Source organism: Mesitornis unicolor, unplaced genomic scaffold (assembly GCF_000695765.1).
Source record: "Mesitornis unicolor isolate BGI_N332 unplaced genomic scaffold, ASM69576v1 scaffold1867, whole genome shotgun sequence".
Classification (NCBI taxonomy): Eukaryota; Metazoa; Chordata; class Aves; order Mesitornithiformes; family Mesitornithidae; genus Mesitornis; species Mesitornis unicolor.
Window position 1 is genome coordinate 12622 of NW_010196967.1, and position 25369 is coordinate 37990.

Genomic DNA, 25369 nt, shown 5'->3' on the forward strand with positions numbered 1-25369 from the left:
TTGCCTCCCTCTCCTTGCCTCCCTCTCCTTGCCTCCCTCTCCAGCAGAATACAGACACTGTAAAACTCAAATAAGAGGGGAAGATGCTCTAGCTGGAAACAGGCACAGTAACGGGTCCTAGGGGTAAAAACTTCACTCTCCATGGCTTTCCTCTGCTCGTCTTGGTATCTTTCCTGAGGGAGAGCCGTTGTAAGGACTGCCCTTCCCTTCTGTCCGCTTTCCAAACAGATAGAAAGCAAAGGAGAGGAAACTGCATCAGAGTTTGAAATGGGACATCCTTCTTAGAAGTGACAAAGCAGTCTTGTAAAGGCCTCTTTATGAGGTGTATGCTTTTGTGCTGGGTTTGTTCCTGTTACAGAGGAGCTTACAGGGCAGTAAAATGACAATTGCTTTACCCTAAGTGTTCTGCTGAGGGAGGGGAAATCTGTTGCTCAGTACCACACAGCAAAAGTCCCTCTTTTTATGTCTACACCTATGATCCTCATCATAACTGGAACAAAACTAGTCACTGTTTTGCCAAAATCTTGTAGTGAAAGAGAACTTTTTATGCCATTTTCCAATCTGTGACCAAAGCATAGTAAGACACTGGCTCTTTGGTTATAGATTGATTCCTAGAACACTTTACACCACTCCCCTTCTGTCTATTTGTCCAAAAGCTGGTGTAGCCAGTTTTGGGAGCTCTTCAGCACAAAGAAACCCTTGCAGCAGCATAGGACTGTGACACTGAGTTATTTCTGCCTCAGCAGGGTGGTCCAAGGGGAAGGACAGGGCAGTACATGGCAGAGGGAGTTCACTACTCATAGAGAATAATTTCCTCCTCTTCTCACTGTTCTGAAGAATGCAGTCATCAGCACGGGTGAATATCACTGCTGGTCATCACACACCTCCAGGATGTGGCAAAGGAGTTGCCTGAGAGAGAATAATGCAGCTTAGGTTGGATTTAGGAATAGAGCTGGAAGAAAGGATGTGAGAACATAGAAGTTTAACAGAGCCACAAGAGGGAGATGATGGACCAAGGGGGAAATTCCCTACTGTTAGTTGGGGTTTTTGACACATGAATTTCCTTTATTCCTAGCCTTAACACTGTTTCTATGGCTAAATGTTAAAATTGGATCTGTCTACAAGGTAACAGGTTGTGGAGACTGTGGGGATTGGTTCTGTCGTGTCACAGTCCTTTCGGTCCAGCTCAAAGGAGGTGTTACCTGTTACTTTCTGATATTGCACAGTGGCAGAGTTACTTTATTTTGAGGAATTGAGTGGTTTGATACCTGTGATTTCACTCAATCTTATTTATACATGGATAAAAGAGTGTGCTTTAAACAGAGCTCATTCTGTGAAGCTGTTGGGTTGTGCACTTTCCTGCTCCCTCTGCTGTCCCCAATTATTTCCCTCCATCTCCTCAATACAAGTAACCAGACTTACCCTTTAATCACAGCATCCCAGTGCCTTGATCCAAAGGTCCACTTGCTATTTTTTCGTAGTTAAGTAGTCTGCAGCTGCACCTTCTAGGCATGGCCCGTATAAACTCACTGCGGGAATGCAAATTCTGTTCTTGCCATGTAAATTCACTTTCTGCAAAGCCAGCCACTTCAAAAATTCCACCCAGGTGTTAACGTGTGTGTCTGTTTTAAATAGTGGCATGTGTTAGAGTTGCGTTTTTGATTAATGTTTCAGGCTAAGAAAACTTGGACGGAGCTGGTAGAGATGCTCTACTGGGTGGGAGCCAAACGTTAGGTGTTAATGTGTGTGTCTCTTTTAAATAGTGGCATGTGTTAGAGTTGTGTTTTTGATTTAATGTTTCAGGCTAAGAAAACTTGGACGGAGCTGGTAGAGATGCTCTACTGGGTGGGAGCCAAACGTTTAACGACCAGCAGGAGCTACCTGCACAGTGTAATTAAGATCAGCAGCCCAGGTTCTAGCCTGGTCTTCTTTTGCAGAAAGTTAATTTTAAAGTAAGACCAAAATCTTTTCTTCTAATACCTTTGAATATGTCAGTCGTCTTAAACTCTTCTTTGAGCGATTGTCCGTGTGGATTACACAGCCTTGTGAGAAGGAAGTAATTTCACAAAATGATGTGTCATAGCTGTGCCCGTAGCGTACCCTCGTGCCTTTAGTCCACGTGTATGAAGGGCCCAGCAGCTTCTTGCTGCCTGTGGCACTGAGATACAGCCTGGTTTATAGGAGTTATAGCTGTTTGCTGCTCCTTCCTGTTGAAGGGTCTAGGTCTGGTCGAATAGTCTGGCTGCCTGTGAAACCTGTGCTTACACCCACTCTTGTTCTGCATTTTAAGCTTAAGTTGCCAACGTCTCACACTTCCCCTGCCCCTTTATTTGCTAAACTTGGTTGTCATTTTGTAGTCAATAGGTACGAAAAGTTGTTTTGTTCAAGTACTCTTCGCTTTAGAAACAAAGCTTGAAAGTGAACAAGTCAGCTTATTCCAGAACAGACACTCACAGTGTTGTGTCTCTGCTCAGACACTGAACTGAATCATTAAGGTGTGTGCTGAGGCTCCAGTCTGGCTCACGTCTGACCATCAGCAAGTGGTCCAGAAGCTTCCTGTCTACACTGGCTATGATACCGTGGTATTTTCCCTCTCACTCTACTTCAGCTGCCTGATACAGATGGCACTGTTGCAGCATTAAATTGACTTAATATCAGAGGCGAGACATGAGTTACGAGCAGGATTTGACACCACGATCAGTGGGATCTTAAGCCAAGTGTAAAAAATGCAGGCACTGCCCACTAAAGCTGTTTACCACACCTCTTGTTAGCGATTCCTTTTCTGTCTAGTCTCTGTCTTTATAGATGGTCAATACAGCACAAGAGTGGTTTTACTCAATTCTGATGAGGTCAGGGACACAGATCTTGGCAGGTTTTTTTGCTTGCTTTGTTTTTTTGGGGTCTGTGGGAATGACTCAGCCAACGTTTAACGACTTGATAAGAGTCAGAAGTAAAGGAAGTGTTTTTGGCACCAGCTTCGCCCCCTAAGGGTGTTTGTCCTCTAATAGCATTAAACCATGGCACTGTGTTCTCTCATGTCCCATCTTGTCAAAGTATTGTGTGTGTCCTTTTTGGCATAACAGACACTCATTTCTGTACCTTTTCCTTTTGTGAAAATCTTAAAGACATAATAAGGAGAATCCCATGCAAAGGGTAGTCAAAATCTTTCTGTAGGAGCACTTATCACAGAATCACAGAATATGAGGAGTTGGAAGGGACCTGGAAAGCTCCCCCAGCCCAACCCCTGCCAGAGCAGGATCACCAGAGCAGTCACACAGGAACACGGCCAGGGCTTTGGGTGTCTGCAGACAAGGAGACTCCACAACCTCTCTGGGCAGCCTGTTCAGTGCTCCATAAGAAAGCTTTTGTATTTATTATTAAGAAAGCTTTTTTGTTTATTCCTATAGCCTCACTACCTGTATTACTGTCAGTCTGTAACCGCTGGAGAGTGCAGTTAATCTCAATTTGAATTTAGGTTTCCTCAAAGAGGCTGCGCAAACTAAACAGAGCCCAATGTCTCTGTATTCCAGTTGGTTTATATAAATTAACCAATAAAGTCGTCTAAGTTGGTCTGTAATCTCTCAAAAATAAAAGTTACCAGGAAGATTAAGATGGGCTCCAGGAACAGATATGGTTTGCTGTGTTCAGAATGTTCCTGCCCTTGAGTTTAGGAAGTGTTGAGCTGTGCTGCTGGTGATAGTGCAAGAGGAGCTTCATCAACACCAATACCTCACACCCACCTTCTAGGAGCTGTTAGTATCTGTAAATGAGAGGATTATGGATATGTTACTCTTCAGCTTCCAGATTTTTGTCACCTCTGTACTTTTAACCTTGCATTGACTGCAGAAGAAGTTAGCATAGTACATACTCGGTATAGTCTGGAGATGCTGAGCCAGCAGGAGTTTCCTCAGCATCCACTTAGAGAAAAGACCAATTGCAGCCTTTAAATCCCTGAGTTTTAATGTTATGTGTGTGAGTGGCTAACTCTGAAGTGCTTTATTCCCTACGCGGTCACTTGAACTGTGCTCCATCTCCAATATTGAGGGGAATCAGATTCTTTAAGGGACAGATGATAGCCCACAGAGCCATAGCAGACTTCTCTATCACATACGACTCCACTGGCAGTTGTAAGATTTTCCTGGATCCAGTTTTCAGGATTTCTCGGGGAGGTTTTTCACTGCTTTTGCCTTAATCCAGCCTCACGAGGCCATCCCTTGCTGTCCTCTCTTGTCTGTCCCCATGACAGAGGTGGATTTCAGCAACATGCATAGGACTGTGATGGTACCAAAGACAACTAGACCCTGCCTGCAAAGAAACAAAGGCTTATATAGTTGAATGGGAGGGATTTGAGCTCATGGAAAGTGTTTTGAACGTTTAGAAGTTGCTGTTCCGCCAGTTTCAGATCAGTTATTTAAAAATGGATGTAAAAGAATACATCTATGCGCTACTTGGAAATGTTTTTCCCCAGCTGTGTTCTGTTTCCAGGAACTAAACTCCTGGGGATTAAAACCATCTTGGTTAGCAACAGACTCCTCTCTTTTTTAATGTTAAGAATAGTGATTCTGGTAATTCTGATTCTCTTGTTAAATTGAGACTAGAGAGTACACCAGGAAACCTTCCTTTTAACTTAGAGGTATGATACGTAGCTGCCTTTTCATGCGCGTCTTGTACTGTACCAGAAAAAGTCATTTGGGAGCTCACATAAACAGATGAGCTCCCCTGCAATAGCAAGGTTTTGGAATGCACAAAATCTCATTATTTGTCTAAGTCTCCAGTTGTATGAGGTGCTTTTATTTATACCTACCTACAAGCAATAGTTTGCTGGGCTCCTCGTGTAGTCAATGTAGCACCCATAAAGTAGTGGTGAAAATCCCTGTCGGCAACCAAGAGAGTAAACAGATGATTGCTCGTGAGTTTTCAAGAGCGGAATCCATGTGTGCAGTGGCTTAAAGTAAGAATAATTGCGATTGCTGTGGTTATACCAGATCTACATTGCCTGTGTAGGTTCCACAACTTGCTGCTTCCCTGCTTCTGGAGAGTTTTCTTGTGTGGTGAAGAATGATTGAGGTTACTCTGTCCTTCGTGTCCTGGTGCAGGGATGGAGAGGAGGTGAAGATAAATAGGCCATGTGGGTACTGGCACAACAAAACCAGAGTTTTCAAGCAAAAACTCCCAATTACAATTGGTGTAAGTCAGAAAATAAACCTTTGTTTCCACATATTCAAAGGACTAGGAAGGTAATATTAAACATTCTGTATTTTTGAGAGGTCCTTCTGGAAAAGGCATTTACAAATGCCTAATTATACTGTTAATATTGCTAAGAAGGTTTTGAAAACATTAAACTGAATACTACTGATGCACATAATACTGCTGAGTAAATATGCACATTAGATAGGCAGTTATGGGAGAAAAGCTGTCTGCTCCTGTATTTCTACTGATGTGTTGTGTGTTTTTTGTCTTTAAGAATGAAACCAAGGAAAATTAAAGAAGACGATGCTCCACGAACGATAGCTTGTCCTCACAAAGTAAGTGAAGCGCTCGGCGTCAGAGTTGGTGTAGTAGTTTATAGACCAGAATTTTGTGTTGATATTTTCTCTTGAGAATGAATAACTAAAATACCTTACTGTTAATAGCCTACACTCCGTTAACTGTATTTTAGTTATCATTCTTGAGAGGCTTCCTTAAAAAACCTTTCGCTGAATAATATATTATTCCCATTCCTTGTCTTAAGGTTAGTGCATCCCTAATCTTCTGGTAACCATGATGCACAGTCCCTAACATGCTGCTTTTACTGTTGTGATTTCCTGCCACCCAAGAATACATACTTGAAAGAATGTTCTGAATGCTGTTCAAAGTACGTTCCTAAGATCTATATACACGCTCTGCTCGGAAACTATGACAGATTTGGAGTCTAGATCAGGAATCAGCAATTCCTTGTACCAAAGTCGGTATTATTGGAAGGCTTTGAATTACAAACCACAGAGCTGGAAGGTGCATCGTCTTGAGAGAAAGAGAGAGGCATCTTGGAGATGTCATTCTGATCCCCTGGGAGCAGGAAGCCTCTGTCTTGAGTAACTGTTGCCAGTCACCTCGATTGGCAGCATCCAGCTTTACTGCATTATCCAGCTTTTGTAGCATTACATGGCACGGTCTGTAATGAAAAAAGACAAATACGATCTTGCTGACTTCTGGTCTAGATAAGTGTGAGCCTAAGCAAGTAACCAGGGCAGAAAGCAGATAGCACACGTTAGAGAGCACGAAGAGAGGCTTTGTTTGACAGCCATAGGCTCAGGAGTGTCCCTTTGTGCTTGTATTGATTTCCATGTCTTCACATCTACAAGTGTCATGTTTTTATTGTAGTGTAGTATGTAGAGATCCAGGCACAGTTGCTCCTTACAGCACCCAGGAATGCTGCCTTCATTTCTTTGATTTACTTTTTCATGGCGTCAGCTTCATCTGAACAGGGATAACAAAGAATATTCTGTCCTCCCGTTTCCTCTTTTCTAGTGTTTCTAGGCTTTGTGCACTTAGGACTTCAGTTTAGAAAAGAAAAATACTGTAGATGTAACTCCTCCTCTGAGAGGCAAGCAGGGACCTGAAATAAGTGCAAAAAAGTGGATGGTGTGTTTATTTTGGTGCTGCTTTGCCCCACCTCTGTTACGTGCAATGCATGGTGGCACAGCACTTCTTAAATTAGCCAAAGAAATTGTAGTGCCTGAAGAGACAGCTCTTCCTGAAAGTGGCATTTCCCCCTTTTTTAAGAAATAAGGCGTATTTAAATGTGGTTACTTGTTTTTAAAACTTAATTTCCAAAGAGGAAGCCTGTGGGATTTAAAATTGGCAATCGAATCTTCTTTTGGGTTCTGTTGTTGAATTTTATGCCTCATAACACAGTGATGTTGGTGGACCAGTTTTACGCAAGTTTAAACAGCATCACGTGGAGTACAGACAGAATTTACAGCTGTTAATAGGATTTTGTGAGGGATTTTGAACCTTGAGGGAAGACATTGATAAAACATATGATAGATGTCTGAGGAAAAGGTAAAGAAAAGGCAGTGATCAGTTTGCTGCTGCCAGTTTGGGCAGGGTGGTTTCTGTAAGCTGGAAACCTTTTTGCTCCGTTTCTTCTCAGAGATGAGAAGGAAGAGGACAGAATATTGGGAGGTGGAGTGGTGCATGTACAAATTGGTACCAGGGAGTAAATATTAGGGCCTATGTGGTGTGTTGTGGTACTGTAGTACTCAGAATATTCCATAGGTATCCATGAATTATCATTCTGTCTTTTATTTGATTTCTTCTTATTTTCCCCTGAAACTGTAAGTGCTTTTATTTCTTCTATTCATTTGCTTCTCTCAGAGCTGCATCTTCTCCATGAGACTTACTCTATATATTCCATGTCCTGTTATTCATTTGACTGCACATGGCTCATAACACTAAGCAAAGAGAGGGGTTTGAGGTTTTTTGTTTGGGATTGGGTTGGGGTTTTCTTGGTACTGCTTTTTAAAAGAAATGCAAGGGATCTCCTTTTCAGGGCCAACTTTTAAGAAAGTATTCAGGACCTAAAAGCATTTAAAATGCCTGTACTGTAGCACATAACCTCTTGGTAAGGAAGGTTTTATCTGCTAACTGAGTTTCATTTCTTTTTAAGGGCTGCACAAAGATGTTCAGGGACAACTCTGCCATGAGGAAGCACCTGCACACTCACGGCCCGCGAGTACACGTCTGTGCAGAATGCGGCAAGGCCTTTGTGGAGAGCTCGAAACTAAAGCGGCATCAGCTAGTCCATACTGGAGAGAAGCCCTTTCAGGTACTGTTGACCTCCAGACATAGGCATTCATAAACCAGTTTATTTGGTAATAGCACCTTAGCCTGTATTAAAAACAGTGGGACCAGCAGGGCCAGGGAGGTGATCATCCCCCTGTACTCGGCACTGGTGAGGCCGCACCTCGAGTGCTGTGTTCAGTTCTGGGCCCCTCACTAGAAGAAGGATGTTGAGATTCTGGAGCGTGTTCAGAGAAGAGCCACAAGGATGGGGAGGGCTCTGGAGAACAAGCCTGATGAGGAGCGGCTGAGGGAACTGGGCTTGTTTAGCCTGGAGAAGAGAAGGCTGAGGGGAGACCTCATCACCACCTCCAACTGCCTCAAGGGAGCTTGTAGAGAGGTGGGTGCTGGGCTCTTCTCCCAGGTGATGGGGGATAGAACAAGGGGAAACGGCACCAAGCTGTGCCAAGGGAGGTTCAGGTTAGAGATAAGGAGGAAGTTCTTTACTGAGAGGGTCGTCAGAAGCTGGAACAGGCTGCCCAGGGAGGTGGTGGAGTCACCATCCAACACCTGGATGTGTTTAAAGAGCGGGTAGACGAGGTACTTAAGGATATGGTTTAGGGGGTAGACAGGAGCGGTTGGACGTGATGATCTCAGAGGGCTTTTCCAACTGAGCGATTCTGTGATTCTGTGATTCTGTTGCCTAGCTTCTGTATGACTTTGGGGGTACTATGGTATTTCTAAAACCAGATGAGGCACTGAATGATCACCTTAAGAATTGGAAGTCCCCTTAAGCTATTCAGACTGTCGTTTAGCTGTTTCAGAGGAGTTTTGGCAGAAAGTAGCAAATTGTACGTACATGGGAGCTACCTGCCAAAATATAATGTGAAGAATTAAGAATGGAGTCTGCAGTTACTACCGGATGAGGAAAATGTCTCTTTCTCCTCATCTTTTCAACCCAGCACTTGTGGACAGCAGAGATCTGGGGCTGTTGGCCCAGTTGACTCATAATGCTAATTATCAGTAGTGGTTGTTAATCACTTTTCGACAAAATGATGGTGGTCGCTGCATCTCTTTCCGTTCGTATCGAGTCACGTGAGCTTCTGCCACCAGAGGTCCCCTGCCTCCTTCCTGTGATACTCCTTAAAAATCTTCTTTACAGGAGTTCATAGTCTTGAACATATCTGTGTTCTCCAGTACACGGTTGAGATCTGTATTTTTGTGTTGCTGATACTTTAAAAGTTAATTATTTCACAAGCCTAATTAGCAATCCTCAGGCGTTCACTAAGATGTGTGTGCTGGAGCTGCTGTGCTTTGAGCGATAAATACTTACAGTGAAACTAATTCTGAGCCTATCTGAAAAGTAAAGCTGGTAAAATGAGCAAATCTTTGCAAGTTGCTACCGAAATAAGGGAATTCTGGTGTGAAACCGCTTCTGTTTTCTAGTACAGCATAGCAAAATTGGCCTGTATTAAAAACAGTGTGACCAGCAGGGCCAGGGAGGTGATCATCCCCCTGTACTCGGCACTGGTGAGGCCGCACCTCGAGTGCTGTGTTCAGTTCTGGGCCCCTCACTAGAAAAAGGATGTTGAGATTCTGGAGCGTGTTCAGAGAAGAGCCACAAGGATGGGGAGGGCTCTGGAGAACAAGCCTGATGAGGAGCGGCTGAGGGAACTGGGCTTGTTCAGCCTGGAGAAGAGAAGGCTGAGGGGAGACCTCATCACCACCTACAACTGCCTCAAGGGAGGTTGTGGAGAGGTGGGTGCTGGGCTCTTCTCCCAGGTGATGGGGACAGAACAAGGGGAAACGGCACCAAGCTGTGCCAAGGGAGGTTCAGGTTAGAGATAAGGAGGAAGTTCTTTACTGAGAGGGTCGTCAGAAGCTGGACCAGGCTGCCCAGGGAGGTGGTGGAGTCACCATCCCTGGATGTGTTTAAAGAGCGGGTAGATGAGGTACTTAAGGATATGGTTTAGGGGGTAGACAGGAGCGGTTGGACGTGATGATCTCAGAGGGCTTTTCCAACCAAGCGATTCTGTGATTCTGTGAAAATGCTGGTTCAGATGCATCGAAGGTGTTTTTAGCAAAAGCTGGTAGCGATTTCCCTCTTTGAAAAGATCCTACTGTGGTAAAACAAACCTGAAATACCCATTTTATTTTTTAACGCAGTTTACAAGTGATGCCCGTAGCTTCACCTACAATAATTTCCAGCGTTTAGCTTCATGTTTGTGCAGTTCAGCAATGTAAAGCCTGTTGTAATCAACGACTGAATCGCGCGTTGTTTGATCAGCTAACGGCGTGTCTTCTCCTCTCGACAGTGTACGTTTGAAGGATGTGGAAAGCGTTTTTCACTGGACTTCAATTTACGCACGCACGTGCGAATTCACACCGGCGACAGGCCCTACGTGTGCCCTTTCGACGGCTGCAATAAGAAGTTTGCGCAATCAACCAACCTGAAATCTCACATCTTAACACACGCGAAGGCCAAAAACAACCAGTGAAAGCTGGAGGAGAAAGTTCTCGAACTCAGCAGCCTCGTCCAGGAGTATGAATTGGAAAGAAATACGCCTCCCCTTTGTATATTGTTTCTAGGAAAGAATTTTAAAAGAAAAAAAAATGGACCCTACAAACCTAAAGGACGTGTTTTGATAAGTAGTAAATAAAAAGCAAAAAAAAACAACCAACAAACCAACCGCAAAACCAACTTGAAGGTGACGTTGCTAAGATGCTCTACCTTGCTCTGTAATCCCGTTTCAAGAACACGGTGTTTTGTAAAGCGCCGCCCCGAGCAGAGAGGGGTCGGTTCACGAACTTGCGTCAATAAAAAAAGAAAAAAAAAGACAATTCTTTCTACAACAGTGCTAAAATTGGACTTCTTTTCACATTCTTATAAATATTGAAGCTCACCTGTTGCTTACGATTTTTTTAATTTTGTATTCCAAGTGTGCATATTGTACACTTTTTGGGGATATGCGTAGTAATGCTATGTGTGATTTTTCTGGAGGTTGATAACTTGCTTGCGGTAGATTTTCTTTAAAAGAATGGGCAGTTACATGCATACTTCAAAAGTATTTTCCTGTAAAGAAAAAAAAAAAGTTATATAGGTTTTGTTTGCTATCTTAATTTTGGTTGTATTCTTTGATGTTAACACATTTTGTATAATTGTATCGTATAGCTGTAATGAAATCATGTAGTATCAGATATTAGATGTGATTTAATAGTGTTAATCGATTTAAACCCATTTTAGTCACTTTTTTTGGAGAAATACTGCCAGATGCTGATGTTCAGTGTAATTTCTTTGCCTGTTCAGTTCCGGAAAGTGGTGCTCAGTTGTAGAATGTATTGTACAGGCACTGACCTTTTATTAACACCCGGTAATATGTACATCCCGTGTAATAGAAAGGGCAACAATAAAACAGTGGTCCTGAAGAAAGAATACGGCAGAAAATGATCTGTAAGCACGCTCTTCTTTTCTTTTGTTGGCCAGAGCAGTCCTAGTCCCTCTTGACCTCCCAGAAATTGGAAGCTAAATAAACTCCTCAAAGTTTCCTTTAACGTTGCATTCAATTGGGATGATTTGCGGTGAAATTCCCTCATTCAGGTGGTACCTGAACAGATTTGGTGGCTGTAAATCTGATTTTTTGAGTGAGCCAGGCTTCCATTAACTGGAAATGTGGCAGCGTAGCGGGGCCTTTCCAGTGTGTCTGGACAGAGATAGGTAAAAAAGCAGTTCAGACAATACCTAAATGGGCACCTTTTGGTCAAGGTAAAGGATCCTGGAGGTTTAAATGCAGTAACAGATTGGGGGAATAGCAGGGTTTGAGTGGTCATACCAGGAAAAAAAGGAGAAAATTGTCTTTTTCTTTTGGCCCTTAAAAATGGACGTTTTTGGCACCTCATTTGACACCTTTTACTTCAAAAACGGGACCCCAGAGCTCTCCCGCGGGGGTTTTGATGGTCTGACTAAAAGCGGTCCCTGCTCATGTGCTCAAGTGTTGAACGTCAGAAATTCGCAGGTGCTGCAGTCAGATGTGACGGGTCAGTGAACACCAATACGCACAGCAACGCCCAAGTATTATGTCCTAGAGGGATGTGACATGTTGTAGTAAAAACTGTTGTTAATACTATTTCTGAATTCTGTTCTCGCAAGGTTAATTGAATTTGTCACGGCTAACACTGTAAAAATGACTTTTGCGTCTGGTTTTGGTAGTGGTGGGAAAAAACCACGGCTAATAACGTGACTGTATTTAAGACCAAGGGAATTTTCATCCGTACATAACTTAATGTGCACCTCTAGCCCGAGGTTGTTAGGGGTAGAGAGAAAGATGGGGCATTCAGTTGTAAAGTATGCATTAGAATTTTGGCAGTATTTTATTTTTCTGGTTGTTTTGGTTTTTTTTTTCCCAATAAGCCGTTCTTGAACAGGACAATATACTGAAACTTGTATAGTTAGAGTTAAATTAAATGCTGTATACAGTTAAATTAGCGTCGATTCTTTTTGGAAGGATAATAAAATCGGTTCAGTCGAGTTGTGACCGACCTCACATGATTCTTTCTGGAGCAGTCTGGGTGGTGGTGGTAGGCGTGCGCTGGAACTCGCTTTCCTGTGACATAGAGCGGTTCCCGTTTGAACTGCAAGGTAAAGAGATTCCTTGGTGTCTGTACTTCATCCTTAAACAGACACTCGAGACTAAATTATTTCTGTTAAATATTGATTTGAGGATTAACTCTTTAATTAAGAAGAGAGAGCTGGAAAATCTATGCCTCAAATCAGCAGCATTTGATCGCTCCTGAGTGTTAAGTAGCAGCACTTGGTAGCATGGAAGATCCTGCTTTGTAATTAATCGCCTCTCAGGTATGAATAAATACTTGCATCCAGCAGCTTCTGTAACTTATTTAAGCTTCTGAAGTAGAATTGGCAAAACTTGTTTGTAAAACGTCACGTGTAGTTGATTCCAGAGTATCCTGGTGGGTTTCCACGAAGACGTTAAAGACTTGGAGAGCAGCAGCAGTGCTGACTTCGAAGCCACCATCGGAGTTCCTGCAATGCACCCCCAATTTGTGAGCACATCCAGGTAAGAGAAGGGTCCGAGCGTGGGGGAAGTGCAGCCAGTTATAAAGCTGGCAAAAGATTTACGTGCTTACTTTTATCTGTCTTACTGCTTGTTTGATTTTCCATTTTCCATTGCCTTCTCCAGTTCTGCTCCCTTACCTGTGGTCTGCCAGTAGCAGTAGCTCCTTAAAATGCAAGACAAATTGAACGTAATTAACCTATTCTGGAGAACATTATTTTCTTGAAAAGGGTGTACAAGGAGCCCAGGTACGGATTTGAGCTGCGAAGTGAATAAATTGCTTTGAAGAAATGGAGCAAAAATGGTATTTTTTGTTAGGACTGCTAAACTAGGAAGTCCAACCAGTCAAGTGGTGGCTGTTCCTGGTGTTGATCCAGTTCTGTAATGGTGATACTGGAGTAATAAGGTATTATCTGGTGCAATTACACACAGCTGTGTAAATGGAATAGTTAAAAAGCAGCGCTTTGGGAAGAGTGAGGAGGTTTCTTAAACGAAGCTACCGGCTCTGTTTGATAAGTTAATTTAATTAGTGGTCCCTTACTTGGTTTCATTCTCTGCCTGAATTAAACCAGCTTAGCCGAATTGGGTGTACTCAGAATTATCCCTCAGTATTGAGGCTGTTTTGCCTAGGATTTGTTTCAGTCTCTTTGTTTCTCTGGAGATACTCTGAATAACACTGCGTTTCCTTTTGGAGAAAGCCCATCCGATCCAGTCCCACTGTTCACGTGAATGTTTCAGTTCCTTACCATAAAACAGCAGTCACATTTTGGGAGGGTGGCGAATCCGTGGAGCCCTCGCAGGACTTTTTGATGCTTTTGCACTTTAAAAATGAAATATTCTTGTCGATTTAAGGGTGATTTCTCTATAATTGAGCCGATACTGGGTAGCATCTACGTCACTGCATTATTTCGGTCTGTACAGATGGTTGTGAGCAATATTTTACCAGGAGATGGCAGTGAATTACCAGTCTTGACAGTGTGACCAGTAGCCAGGATGGCCAAGTGTTGGGGCGCTCACGGGGCCTTGACGGACCTGGAATGCGCTGCGACAGTAAATGAAAACCTAAGGGTTTTGGAGATCCATACATCCAACATTAAATATTTTTAAAGAACAACGTGGAGTTACCTTTCTGGAGTAGGTCCATAGTAAAGGTGTATTTTAGACCGATGTTGTTTGCGAATAACAGGTGTATTTTTGAGATAAATTGTGGTGCAGATAGGCTGAGGAATGAGCTGGACTCCTTGTTAAATAGCGGAGAATCCGTACTTTTAAAAATATTTATCCCTGTACTTCAGCTAAAGCTCATCTCAGTAATGGGATGCAAGAAAAATCCATCTAAACCCCTGTCTTGTTACAGTTTATGGGATGATTTAAGGGCTCATAAACTCAGATGCTTGCCAACTACCATTGCTGGTTGCAATTTTGGCTTGCAGAGTTTCTGACTGCCTCCCACGGGGGGATCCCGCAGCTCCTGTTTTGGCTGATTTTTCAACACATTTCCTTTTTTTCCCTCAGCAAAACAGAGTATTTGGCCTTTGGACATGGAATTCTTCAGTCTTAACCAGTGAACTGAGCCTGCAGTGGGTTTGTATGAACCCAGTGACTCCCCTAGGTTGAAAGGGCATAGGGATATTTACAGTTTGGAAATGGATTTTAAGGAGTAACGCTATGGCAGGTCGTCAGGTTTTCCTCTCACATCGTTTTTTATTCTTTCCTCTTGTATAGGGGATTTCATCTCAATTTTTTCCAGAGTGTGAAATGAAAGTGCATAATGTCTGAGTTCTAGGAAAGCAGGTATCTGCCTGGAGGAAATTCAGTGTAGAAGAGTTACTTTTACCTCCTCTAATTGCAGCTTTAGTCTGTTTGAAAATTCCCTGTTGCAGGGTCAAATACATCAGTGCATAGGAAGAAGTTGTGGCCTGGTTGATTGCAGCAGATGAATAAACCTGATTTAGGATAAGTGTCTGCTTAAGACAACTGGATCAGGTCCTAGAAAAATAACACGCATTTTCTTTTATATCAGCTTTAGCCAAGTCAGATCACTCCAGCAACAATTCTTATCTTGAGACATTTAGCAAACAGGTCAAGCTTTGTTATGATTTTAGTATTTTATCAACTGACACGTGGACTTGGTTGAAATGGGACAAGTCTCTTTTAGTTAAAAAACGCACAGAGTTTCTTCCAGTAAGAAAAAGCAGCAATAATAAAGCGTAAGTAATAAAAGTGAATGATCCCAAGAAGCTATTTTACTGTGTTAGATGGAAAAATTTATAGGCCTGAAGAATGGTTTGTGGTCAAATTTTATACTTGGTCTTAGTAACTTTCCCAGTCTGTTCCCTGTCCTGTGCCCATGTTATACTGGTTCCCATCCCTTGGATGTCTTGCTGCTTTACATGTGAACTGTAAAAAAGCTGAATGTGGAGAAAGGCAAGGGAGAGAGATGAATAATGTCATATTATGGGTGCAGAGAGGATAAATTAACTGAATTTCATCCCTGGTACGTTTACTACAGTAATTTAAAGCCTGGCAGGGTTGTACCTGAGGGCTTTTTTCCCCTGTTGTTCTGGGGAGGCAGAACGCAGTTGTTTGACGTATTAGAAAATCTGCCATACAAACTGTCTGACATTAAAAAATCCAGCATGAAGGACCAGGATAATGTTTAAAACAGCTGAGGCTGCTGTCTTGCTTGGTTTGCTATTTCTGAGTCGCACAGATTTCAAGCAGGTGCCACCAGACGAGGTTGGGAGCTGGATTTTACCCTGCTCTAAGCTTGCTGAGTAACCTCGGTGTCTGCTACCGATTATTTAAGTTCCAGATGATGAATTTCTGGAGAGGATGTTTCAGTAAATACTTGAGTAAAACCTAGTTTTAATGATGTTACTGTCTTTTAGGGAGATGCTGTTTACTTATTGCATGTATTTGTTGATGCGCTGTGGTTCAGCATCATTGCTCCTGCTAAGACACAAGGTCCTGACTGGAATCATCTCTGGCCACAGTTACTGGGAGAACTGGTGGCCTTTCCCTTTCCTGATGGAGCAAACTGGTACTTGACAGGGTTTCTTTCAGTCACATGTATTTACCCTTTAAAAAGATTTATTAGCAGAGCCAGTACCTTAAATAACCTCTCATCAGCAAGGGTCTTTTTTTCCATGCCATAACCCATTACTCCAGACCCCACCTGCAGTGCTGTGTCCAGCTTTGGAGTCCCCAGCACTAAAAGGACATTGAAGAGCTGGAGTGGGTCCAGAGGAGCCACAAAGATGCTCAGGGGCTGGAGCAGCTCTGCTATGGGGACAGCTGAGAGAGTTGGGGTTGTTCAGCTGGAGAAGGCTCCAGGGGGACCTTATAGCGACCTTCCAGGACCTGAAAGGTGCCTATAAGAAATGTGGGAAGAGCTGTTCACTGGGGCATGGAGCGATAGGACGAGGGGTGATGGTTTTAAACTGGAAAAGGGCAGATTTAGGTTGGAGATGAGGAAAAAGCTCTTCCCCATGAGGTGGTCGATCAGTGGCACAGGTTGCCCAGAGGTGGTGCAGGCCCCATCCCTGGAGATATTCAAGGCCAGGCTTGATGGGGTCTGAGCACCCTGATCTGGTACCAATGTCCCTGCTACTGCAGGGTTGGACTGGATCAGCTTTAAAGGTCCCTTCCAACCCAGCACATCCTGCGATTCTGTGATCTTGCTTTTCCTACCTGGCTTTTTAATTGGAATATTGATGCTATTTCTGGGTTATTTACACTAAAAAAAAACCCTACAAAGCTTTTTGCTAAACTTGTACAGACGAGGGGACAAGTTTCTTCAGCCAAAAAACCAGAAACCCCATCCTCTTGCAAGATTTAACCCCAGGAAGCCTCTGAGTAAAACACAAGAGACACTGAAAGACTCCCCAGTCAAAATTTTTACAAAATTTATTCCCTCAATATAATTATATACAATAATTACAGACTACTGTACAAAGGTGTGAATGGTCTTCGCTGTGAGTTGTTGTGCATATGCAGCTCAGTAGACAGATTTAACATTCAATTTGAATCTCAGTGCAAGTAGGCACTAAAACACCCGACATACCTCCAAGGTATAAAAAGACACTTACCAGTTTTACAGGTTTCTCCAGCATCTTTTGTTACAGTGCAAAATGCTACGAAATAAGGTTTCTTTAGGAAATAAAAAAAAAAATCATATAAATTAAACCCATATTGCACTTGTCCCAACCAAAAGTGTAACAAGTTGTACTTCCTGAACTAGTTTGATACGTTTTAGAGTATTTCTTGCATCCTCTGGGCTATTTGTGCCAAATGTGTGTCAGTTTGTGTTCCAGATCTTAAATAACTCTTTATAGCTCTTTGGCCAATGCGATGCCTTTTGAACAGACCGCTTCAAAATAAAGATCGCAGCGGATTCATGGAACAAGAAAATTCTCCAAAACCCTTTTCAGTCTTTTTTCCAGTAGCACTGTAACTAAATCCATTTAAAAAAAATCACTTTACATTCATAACGCATTGGACACCAGCCGTGTCGGACACTTACACCCCTGTTTTTGGGGAAGGGACCAGACCTCCAGCTCTATACACGTAGGTATTTCTACAGTGCTTCCAGCTGCTACGCTGACATTGCACCCACCAACGTTTTGTGCGGTACCACAGGCAGGACGTGGACTTCTGTGCATCGCTGGCTGCTAGGGGCAGTTTGGGAGAGATGGTGCAAAGTTGCTTTAATTTCAGTTAACAAAGACTATTTGGGCTGAAACCGGTCAATAATCCGTGCATCCACCGCAAGAGAGATAGAGGTGAAGGCAAATAACATCAATGTTACTAGGTCCGAGTTTCCCGAAATCCTTGGGATTTAAAGGAACAAGTGCGTACGAGTGCAGCTGCTAACGCGGTGCTGAAGGTATTTATCAAAGCTGAAAGGTAAGGGAGTAGCTTAGGAACAAATAATCTCTGGTTTTTTCCTTAGCAAACCAGTATGAACAAAGTTGCTGCTAAAACCACTGACCTAGAAAAGCAGAGGAACAGTAAAACACGTGGCTACCTGAACGCTACCCCAGGTCTTAAACAGCTCAGGGTTACCTGCAAAATGCCTCCAGCGTTTAATTTCCATCCCCTACTTCACCTCACAGGACTGTACTTACTCCTGGTACATCCAAAAAAGGGCATTTCTTTCCTGGAAACGTTGCTGCATTCGACTCAACTCGGTCATTCGCAACACGAGCGGAAGAAAACCTGATTCCTGGTACGATGGCGGTCTCCAGACCCGCAGCAGTGCCTAGGGTACTTCCTAAGGCAGGTCCCCATCTTGGATACTACTAAATACAAAGTCCTTAATAAGGCAGTGCGCTGTTTATACGAGTAGTGAGATGAAATCCTAATTTACCACGTTTAGGAATTCTTTATACAGGGAGCATACGTTGACACCATTTGTGCGGGTCAAGTATAATTAAAAAAATAACCCAAACGGATGGGTTTTTGGGTCAGGAGAACCAAACCAAGTAAGGTTTACAAACTGGAAGGCTGCTGGATGACCGGGCCTGGTTCACACTCGCGGAGGTTGTCCTCCGACCTCATGTACATCAGGAAGACGGTGACGGTGGCGAAGGTGGCCGCGTTGACGGGGAAGGCGCGCAGCAGCGTGGACGTGAGGCCTCTGGTGAACACCCTCCAGCCTTCCTCGTGGTAACTCTTGCGGACGCAGTCCAAAATGCCGTTGTATTGCGTGACGCCCCCCACACCGTCGGCCTGCAGCCGGGATTTGATCACATCCACGGGGTAGGTGGAGAGCCAGGACACGATGCCCGACATCCCTCCCGAAAACAGCAGTTTGGGAATAACGTAACTGTCCTCGGCTTCGCAGCCCAAATAGCGGGTCATGCAGTCATAGGTCAGGAAGTAAAAGCCAAAGCTCGGAGTCTCTCTGATGAAGGTGGACACCATGCCCCTGTTGATCCCCCTCAGCCCTTCCTTGCGGTAGATTTTGACCAAGCAATCCAGGGAGTTTTTGTAGTTCTTCATTTTCAGTTTGTACTCGCCCGTCCCTTGCAGCTGCATCCGGGTCTTGGCCAGCTCCATGGGGCAGCAGATGATGCACTGGATGGCGCCCGCCGCCGACCCCGCCAGGAACTGGTTCAGAGGAGTGTCCTTGCCCAGAGCGCGCAGCGTGTTCCCCTGCACCCCGAACACCAGCGCGTTTATGAAGGTCAGCCCCATCATTGGTGACCCGATACCTTTATAGAGTCCAAAAGCCTGGTGGGAAAAGGAAGGAAAAACCCTTTTTAATGGTGTCCATAACCTGAACCTGTGCAAAATGTGACCTTTCTGGCTCTGTTTTACACCCTCATTTCCAGAGGATCAGCACCATCTTGCTTTGTAATAATAATTTAAATCATTACCTAGGACACAAACATCCTTAGCAGTACAAATACACAGCTGAATACATCCAGAATATAATCTTGGTCCATCCAGAGAAAAGTTTTCTGGTAAATTTTATACTTTTATTTTTTTCAGTAGCTAAAAGCCTAACACCATCCTTTTAGTGGCTTTTAGACCTTTTAGTTATGGTCTTAAAGCTTCAGCAAGAAAAAAACCCACTCAGAATCACAGAATATGAGGAGTTGGAAGGGACCTGGAAAGCTCCCCCAGTGCAACTCCTGCCAGAGCAGGATCACCAGAGCAGTCACACAGGAACACGGCCAGGGCTTTGGGTGTCTGCAGACAAGGAGACTCCACAACCTCTCTGGGCAGCCTGGGCCATGCTTCAGAACCCTCACACTCACAAAGTCTGGCCTCATCTTCAGCTTGAACCTCCTGTGCTCCAGCTTGGGACCATTGCCCCTTGTCCTGGCATTGGCCATCCCAGAGCAGAGCCTGGCTCCTTCCTCCTGACACTGCCCTTTCCCAATGGATCCCCAGGAATGAGGGCACCCCTCAGTCTCCTCTGCTCCAAGCTCAAGAGCCCCAGCTCCCTCAGCCGCTCCTCAGCAGGAGATGCTCCACTCCCTCCAGCATCTTTGTGGCCCTGCTGGACTCTTTCAAGCAGTTCCTGTCCTTCTTGAGCTGAGGGCCCAGCACTGGACACAAGATTGCAGCTGTGGTGTGAGCAGGGCAGAGCAGAGGGGCAGGAGAACCTCTCTGCCCTACAACCACCCCTTCTCATCCACCCCAGGATGGCCTTGGCCTTCTTGGCTCAAGGGCACATTGCTGGCTCATGGGCATCACTGTCCACCAACACCCCAGGTCCTTCTCTGCCTGGCAGCACCAATTTCCTATTTCTCAGATTACCTGGATTCTTGGAAAACTAATATTCAAATGACTTATTTTAAAAGTTAACTTCAAAATACCAGCTTCCAATGTATTGAGTTTCTGGCAAACTTCTGACTACAACACCTGCCCTATGCTCAGGTGTGGTTCAGAGTACGCTTATCGCTTAATATTCAATATTTGTACGGTTTTTATAACATCTTCCCCCACCCTTCTGATACAAAATACATGAATATATAAAACACAAAAAGTATTAATGCTGTACTTACAGTTTCTTGCTTTATGATGGACTGAAAGCAATGGAAGGTCCCGCGGTAGAGAGGTTTCTCTACATTTTGAACTTGCAGCCGAACCTATAAAAAGTTGTATCAGATACGGATTTGTACATCGGGAGCAGCCTCACTGGGAAATTACTGTGATATATGGAGATTTGCTACAGCAATGTGTATGCAAGAGCACAGGCTGGACACTGCAATGCCATTTGTGGCAAGGTAATTAAAAAAATATTCTGAGTTTTGGATTAATTTTTTAGGGTGAAAACATGAAGGGAGGAGGATTAACTTCTTGTAAGATTAGGAAAAAAGCTGTGTGGAAATACAGCAGGGCACAGCGTTATCTAGAGTTTCAGATAGGACTTTTCCAATACTGGCTACAATAAGCGCTTGCTTTAGCTGCCAAGGAGACTTCTGTTCATGCTAAGGAGTATCTGAAAACCCAGTAGAATTTCATAGGAATTTATTTACAAGTCGGGCATGAAATAAGGAGGATTTTTAAAACTTTCACCACCACCCCCCAAGGTGTTTCTGGCTACCAGAACTGGGACCTGCACTGAGCCAAGCCCTTTTTCTACATCTTGTTTAACCTTTAATGGCAAAGGCCAATTCTCTTTTTCCCTGCTAATTTGTGCTCAGCACACTCAAAACCAAAATGGGCTCAGAGCTGCCTGGTTTGTACAAAGCCCTACACTGCAATAAACCCAATGAACTGGGTTCACTGGATTGGGAAAGCTGGGAATTGGGCTTTGATCCCCAGCGCGGAGGGCTGCAGTGTTCCTCAGAAAATACATTTATAACCATTTAATGCTGCTGCTGCAGAAAACTTCAAGCCTCTCATTCTGAACAAAAGCAGTGTTTGTGTGAATGATTCCTGACTTTAAAAAATCTTTTCATCGTTGTTCGCCTGAAGCCCTAATAAACATCACCACATCAGTGAAAGAGCTGGACAGTAATGTGGGCCTAGAGGAGGCTTTGGGGCTGTGGGTTGTCCAAATTCTATACGTGGGTTAGATTTATTTGTGGAAAAAAATAAATTTATAGCTTCAGTATTTTCTTATAGTCCTATAATGTAATTTTATGTCTTATGAATACTTTAGTTTTCAGTGTCTTTTTAGTATACTCATTAGTGTACAATAGCTATACTGGGAGGCTGAGATCACCTCAGCTCTTCCAAGACAGAGCAGGGTTTTAAAACAGCGTTAAAAATCAGCTTAAAGGTCGGATTCAAAGAAAACAAATCCACTTTGTTACTCCAAGTGACGTTTGGGGGTAGGCAGATTGCTCTGGTGTCTGCTTCTTGAGCACTTTTAAGCCATAAATCTTAACAAGAAGTGCCCAGAACAAAAGGTTTTTGCTCCATTTATAGGTGACTGCTGTTGTTTCAAACCCAGTCTGTGAAGTGAGGGGACTCCCACATGTATGGGCTTGGGCAGAACTGCAGCTTGGAAACCTTACTAATGCTATAGAAGAGTTAAAGTATTTTAAAAGTAGTCATGTTCCGCATACAAGTTGAGTTTCTTAGTTGAATTTTCAGCTCCCACTATTTTTATCTAAAGAATTTATGGACTATTGCCCAATGAAGCTTTGTTATAGGATAAAATACTTAGAAAGCACTGATGCTGCAGGTCTAAGAATTAAAAATGTCTTTTCTCTGAGCACACAGCGGTACCTGTATTAGCACACTGCCAGAGAAGGCAATGAATGCAGCTGAAACTTCATTTAATGAGTATTAATGCCGTATTCAACAAGTTTTTTTAGTGTGTACAACACTAGGAAAGATGAGCCATGTGCAAATTTTAACCCTCTATTCTATTCATTGCCCAATTTCCTCGTTTCCCTATTTGAAACCGCTGTTAGTAAGGTTGCAGGTCTGTAGTAGCAGACCGTAATTGCAGAGGTACTCAAAACTAAGCAGAAAAACCAAACCACCACACCCCCAAACATTGAATAATGTGCAAAATCAGTGATTTGGAAGTGTTTGAGCCATGAAAATACCCCTCAAGGTTATGTAGTGGGTAAGACCTCGACAACAGGGTGCCTGAGGTTGGGTTTTAGAGCCAGAAATGCACACCAGAGAGAAGGTTCAGAGTAAGACTTTACATTAAAACCAGGGCTATTTAACCCCCACTCCCTCCGTGCCATAGCTGTAGAAGAGGGGGACACCAGTTTGAAACTCAAAAGGGGGAAAAAAAAAGGCTTCGTAAGTGTGTGAGGTCTTTATTTGACACTAACACATTTGGGGATAAATGAAGACTGAGAGAAACAGAAGCGTTCACCTGGGCTATACTTACTAGGTAACTCTCCCGTGATGAGGCTTATCTGTCATCTACAACAAAGTAACACTTTTGCTGTTAATGAAGACAGCCCCTAGCTCAGAAAGTAAAGGCAGTTAAAAGCAAAAAAGCAATTTCACACATCACATCAACAAACCAGGGGCGGGGGGGGAGGCGTTTTCAGCCGGGGCCCCCCCAGGCCCCCTCCCCGCTGCCCAAAAACGGCCTCAACGCCGAGACAAGAGCAAAATCCCCGCTTATCCGAGCGGCTTGCCCGTGCTATTAAACGCCTGCAGTCCGCGGTGACTGCCAGCCAGCCCTTTCAACTGCAGAGCTGCAAGAAGGGTTAATTCTTAACACAGACATACACAAGCTATGCAATTTGTATTGATTTTTGTCCTTTTTCAGACCGGTTGCAGTGGTAGTTTTCCCACATACAGTGGTGACTGTGGCAGCCAGGGAACACAAACATTCGTATTTTCTCTAACAAACTTTTTCTCTTACAAAAAAACAAACAGATAAATGCTTACAATACCTTCTAACAGGTAGGAAAATATAGCGTTCCCCACCGAATTTCATAAAACCTTTAAAATCACCTGCAAACAGACTATTTTGCTCTGTTTTAAAGCAAAATGTTTGTTTTTCTAATGCCAACACATCTATTTTGCATTAACACATCTGCTGGAATGAGCACAGGAGCCCCAGTTTTCCAGATGCTTGGATGTTTAGTTTCAAGCACCAGAAGCTGTTCCACTTTAAAACAAACTAAAAAGCCCCCCCAAAATCCCCACTCATGCTTAACTTCAGTCTGAAAGCAGAACTGTAGCAGTTTTGCAGGGAAATGACCCGTAAAGCACCTAAAACTTGGCAGGATAGGGGGGAGAGAAGGAGACAGCTGGCCCTGCACCACCATAAAATGTGCAATAATCCCATGCCTGAAAATATAAACCAGAATTCAACCCAATTACTTAAAAGCCAAATTTACCATACTCTGAGACAGCTATGTACAGCTTTTACTACCTGAGCAGCTTGCACTTGACTGGCAAGGAGCAATACCCACCAGTGAGGAAAACCTGTGTTGAATGAACACTAAAACACAGAATGTGGGGATGGGCTGGGTAACACTATCAGCCCTTTGCATATCTAAATACAGCAAGGTAGAGGTAAGCCAAATATAGCCTCAGCGTCTGCTGCAGTCAAGCGATCCGGTGCGTTAATTTAGCGGGGAATATGTCAGCATCTCCCTCTTTTATTCTTCCACTGCGAGAATTTGGATAAGACTGCCAAAAAATATCACTTGCGTTGTCATCCCATATTGAACAATGGGCTTGGACCTGAACATTGGGAGTCCTGGCTGCAGGGCCCTCCAGGAGATTTAAAATCTGATTTTTGAACAGGTCTTAGCTACCCCTTGTATGCATAATACATGCAGCTAAGTGAGTATCAAAATATCAATTTTAACTTGGGAAGTTGTAAAAATATATAACAATACTTAAAAGGAGGATAAAGCCCCCGGACAAGCTTCATGCTGTGGATTTTTATCCACTTACAGCCTTTGGCCAGTGTAATAAATCACTGCTGGAGGCGTAAGCAGCAGGGCTCGAAGGGGAAACACAGCAGAAGTTTTCAGCCTAGTAACGAAGGAGGTTGGGGTTACAAACACAGGAGAGGTGGTTTTAGCAATTGGTGCTAAATTAGCTGCAGAGAAGCAAGCTTAGGACAAAATTCAGCTAAATGTAAGATTGTAATTTTAAATACGACGCTGTTACTGCGCTGAGCAGCTTGTAGTTTGGGCCAAGGTTTGTCACGTTACTGGGCTGAATCATACATACAAATCATGTTTTTCATGTCTGGAGAGCTGCAGGCTGCCAATCCACACACAGTGGTTGAGGAGCCTTGCTCTGAGCTTCCCAACACAGATCATTTCTGGTTTTCCTCCCCAAATCCTCAAAAAAACTTCCAGTTTTCTACCCAGAGACCACGTCATCATCAACCCACCTTGACAGTGTCGAAGGGGTGTCCCACCAGCACTCCGGCAGCACCTGGAACAACACAAATGCCATGGTTGTGACTCAGAGTTTTCCTCCTGAATTTGGGGCTGCAGCAGCCCAACCTCGTGGCCACCAGCCTGAGCTGCTGGCCAACAACCTAAAGAGCATCCTGTCCCCACAGGAGGTCAGAGTTGGGTCCTTCAGGCCACTACTGGGGACCTTTATGGTCCCATCAAGCCTCCAAAGTTAAGTGTGTGACCACAGAGAGTTCCAGTCACACAGTGGGGCCAGCAGCGACTCCTGACCTCAGCCCCAGCCAAATCTATTGGGGCAGAAATCACCTATTTCTGCAAATATCCTTCACCTCCCTGCTTCTGCGAGCCAAATCTGGAAATTTAATCCAGTTATGACCTTCTCGCATTTGCGGAAAGATAAGGGCCCTCCCTCTCCCTGAAAAGCTGTGGCAGAAACACGAAGCCCACACTAGGATGGGTTGGTTAAGGCCAACGCAGCAGCAAGATAGTCCCAAAATCACAAAAATAGCGATGCAGCGTGAAAAGATCAGGGGCACAACCGGCTGCGTGGGATCCCCGGCAAGGCCAGCAGCGCTTGCACGGAGGCAGAGAAGCAGCAAAAAAAACCCCAAAACTTAAAAATATGTATCTCTGCCAGGTTGGCAAGGAGAACGGCAAACACAAATAACTGAAGAGACACAAGAATAAATCTGAACACGACTGAAAAACCGCTAA

At 43.8% G+C, this 25369-nt stretch overlaps 2 protein-coding genes across 3 annotated transcripts in view; one reads left to right on the forward strand and one right to left on the reverse strand.

Annotated features, from left to right (window-relative positions):
• The window catches only part of LOC104543924 (transcriptional repressor protein YY1), a gene marked incomplete at its 5' end in the record, with an annotated part of 15859 nt that extends 4534 nt beyond the window's left edge, over positions 1–11325 (forward strand). The window contains 3 exons of the mRNA XM_010188644.1: positions 5465–5525; positions 7649–7807; positions 10077–11325. Coding sequence (XP_010186946.1) covers positions 5465–5525; positions 7649–7807; positions 10077–10259 — 403 coding nt within the window. The remainder of the gene's footprint in view (positions 1–5464; positions 5526–7648; positions 7808–10076) is intronic.
• A 6998-nt stretch (positions 11326–18323) lies between these two features.
• SLC25A29 (solute carrier family 25 (mitochondrial carnitine/acylcarnitine carrier), member 29) lies at positions 18324–24684 on the reverse strand. 2 transcript variants are annotated; one of them, XM_010188642.1, is made up of 4 exons: positions 24628–24684; positions 22648–22682; positions 20351–20434; positions 18324–19067 (listed from the first exon to the last, which is right to left on the reverse strand). In XM_010188642.1, the coding sequence occupies exon 4, from the start codon at positions 19032–19034 to the stop codon at positions 18324–18326; it is 711 nt and encodes a 236-aa protein (XP_010186944.1). In that variant the 5' UTR covers positions 19035–19067; positions 20351–20434; positions 22648–22682; positions 24628–24684. The 2 variants fall into 2 exon arrangements, with proteins under 2 accessions (XP_010186944.1, XP_010186945.1); XM_010188643.1 differs by lacking the exon at positions 22648–22682 and having other exon boundaries at positions 24628–24666.
• Positions 24685–25369: the final 685 nt, after the last annotated feature.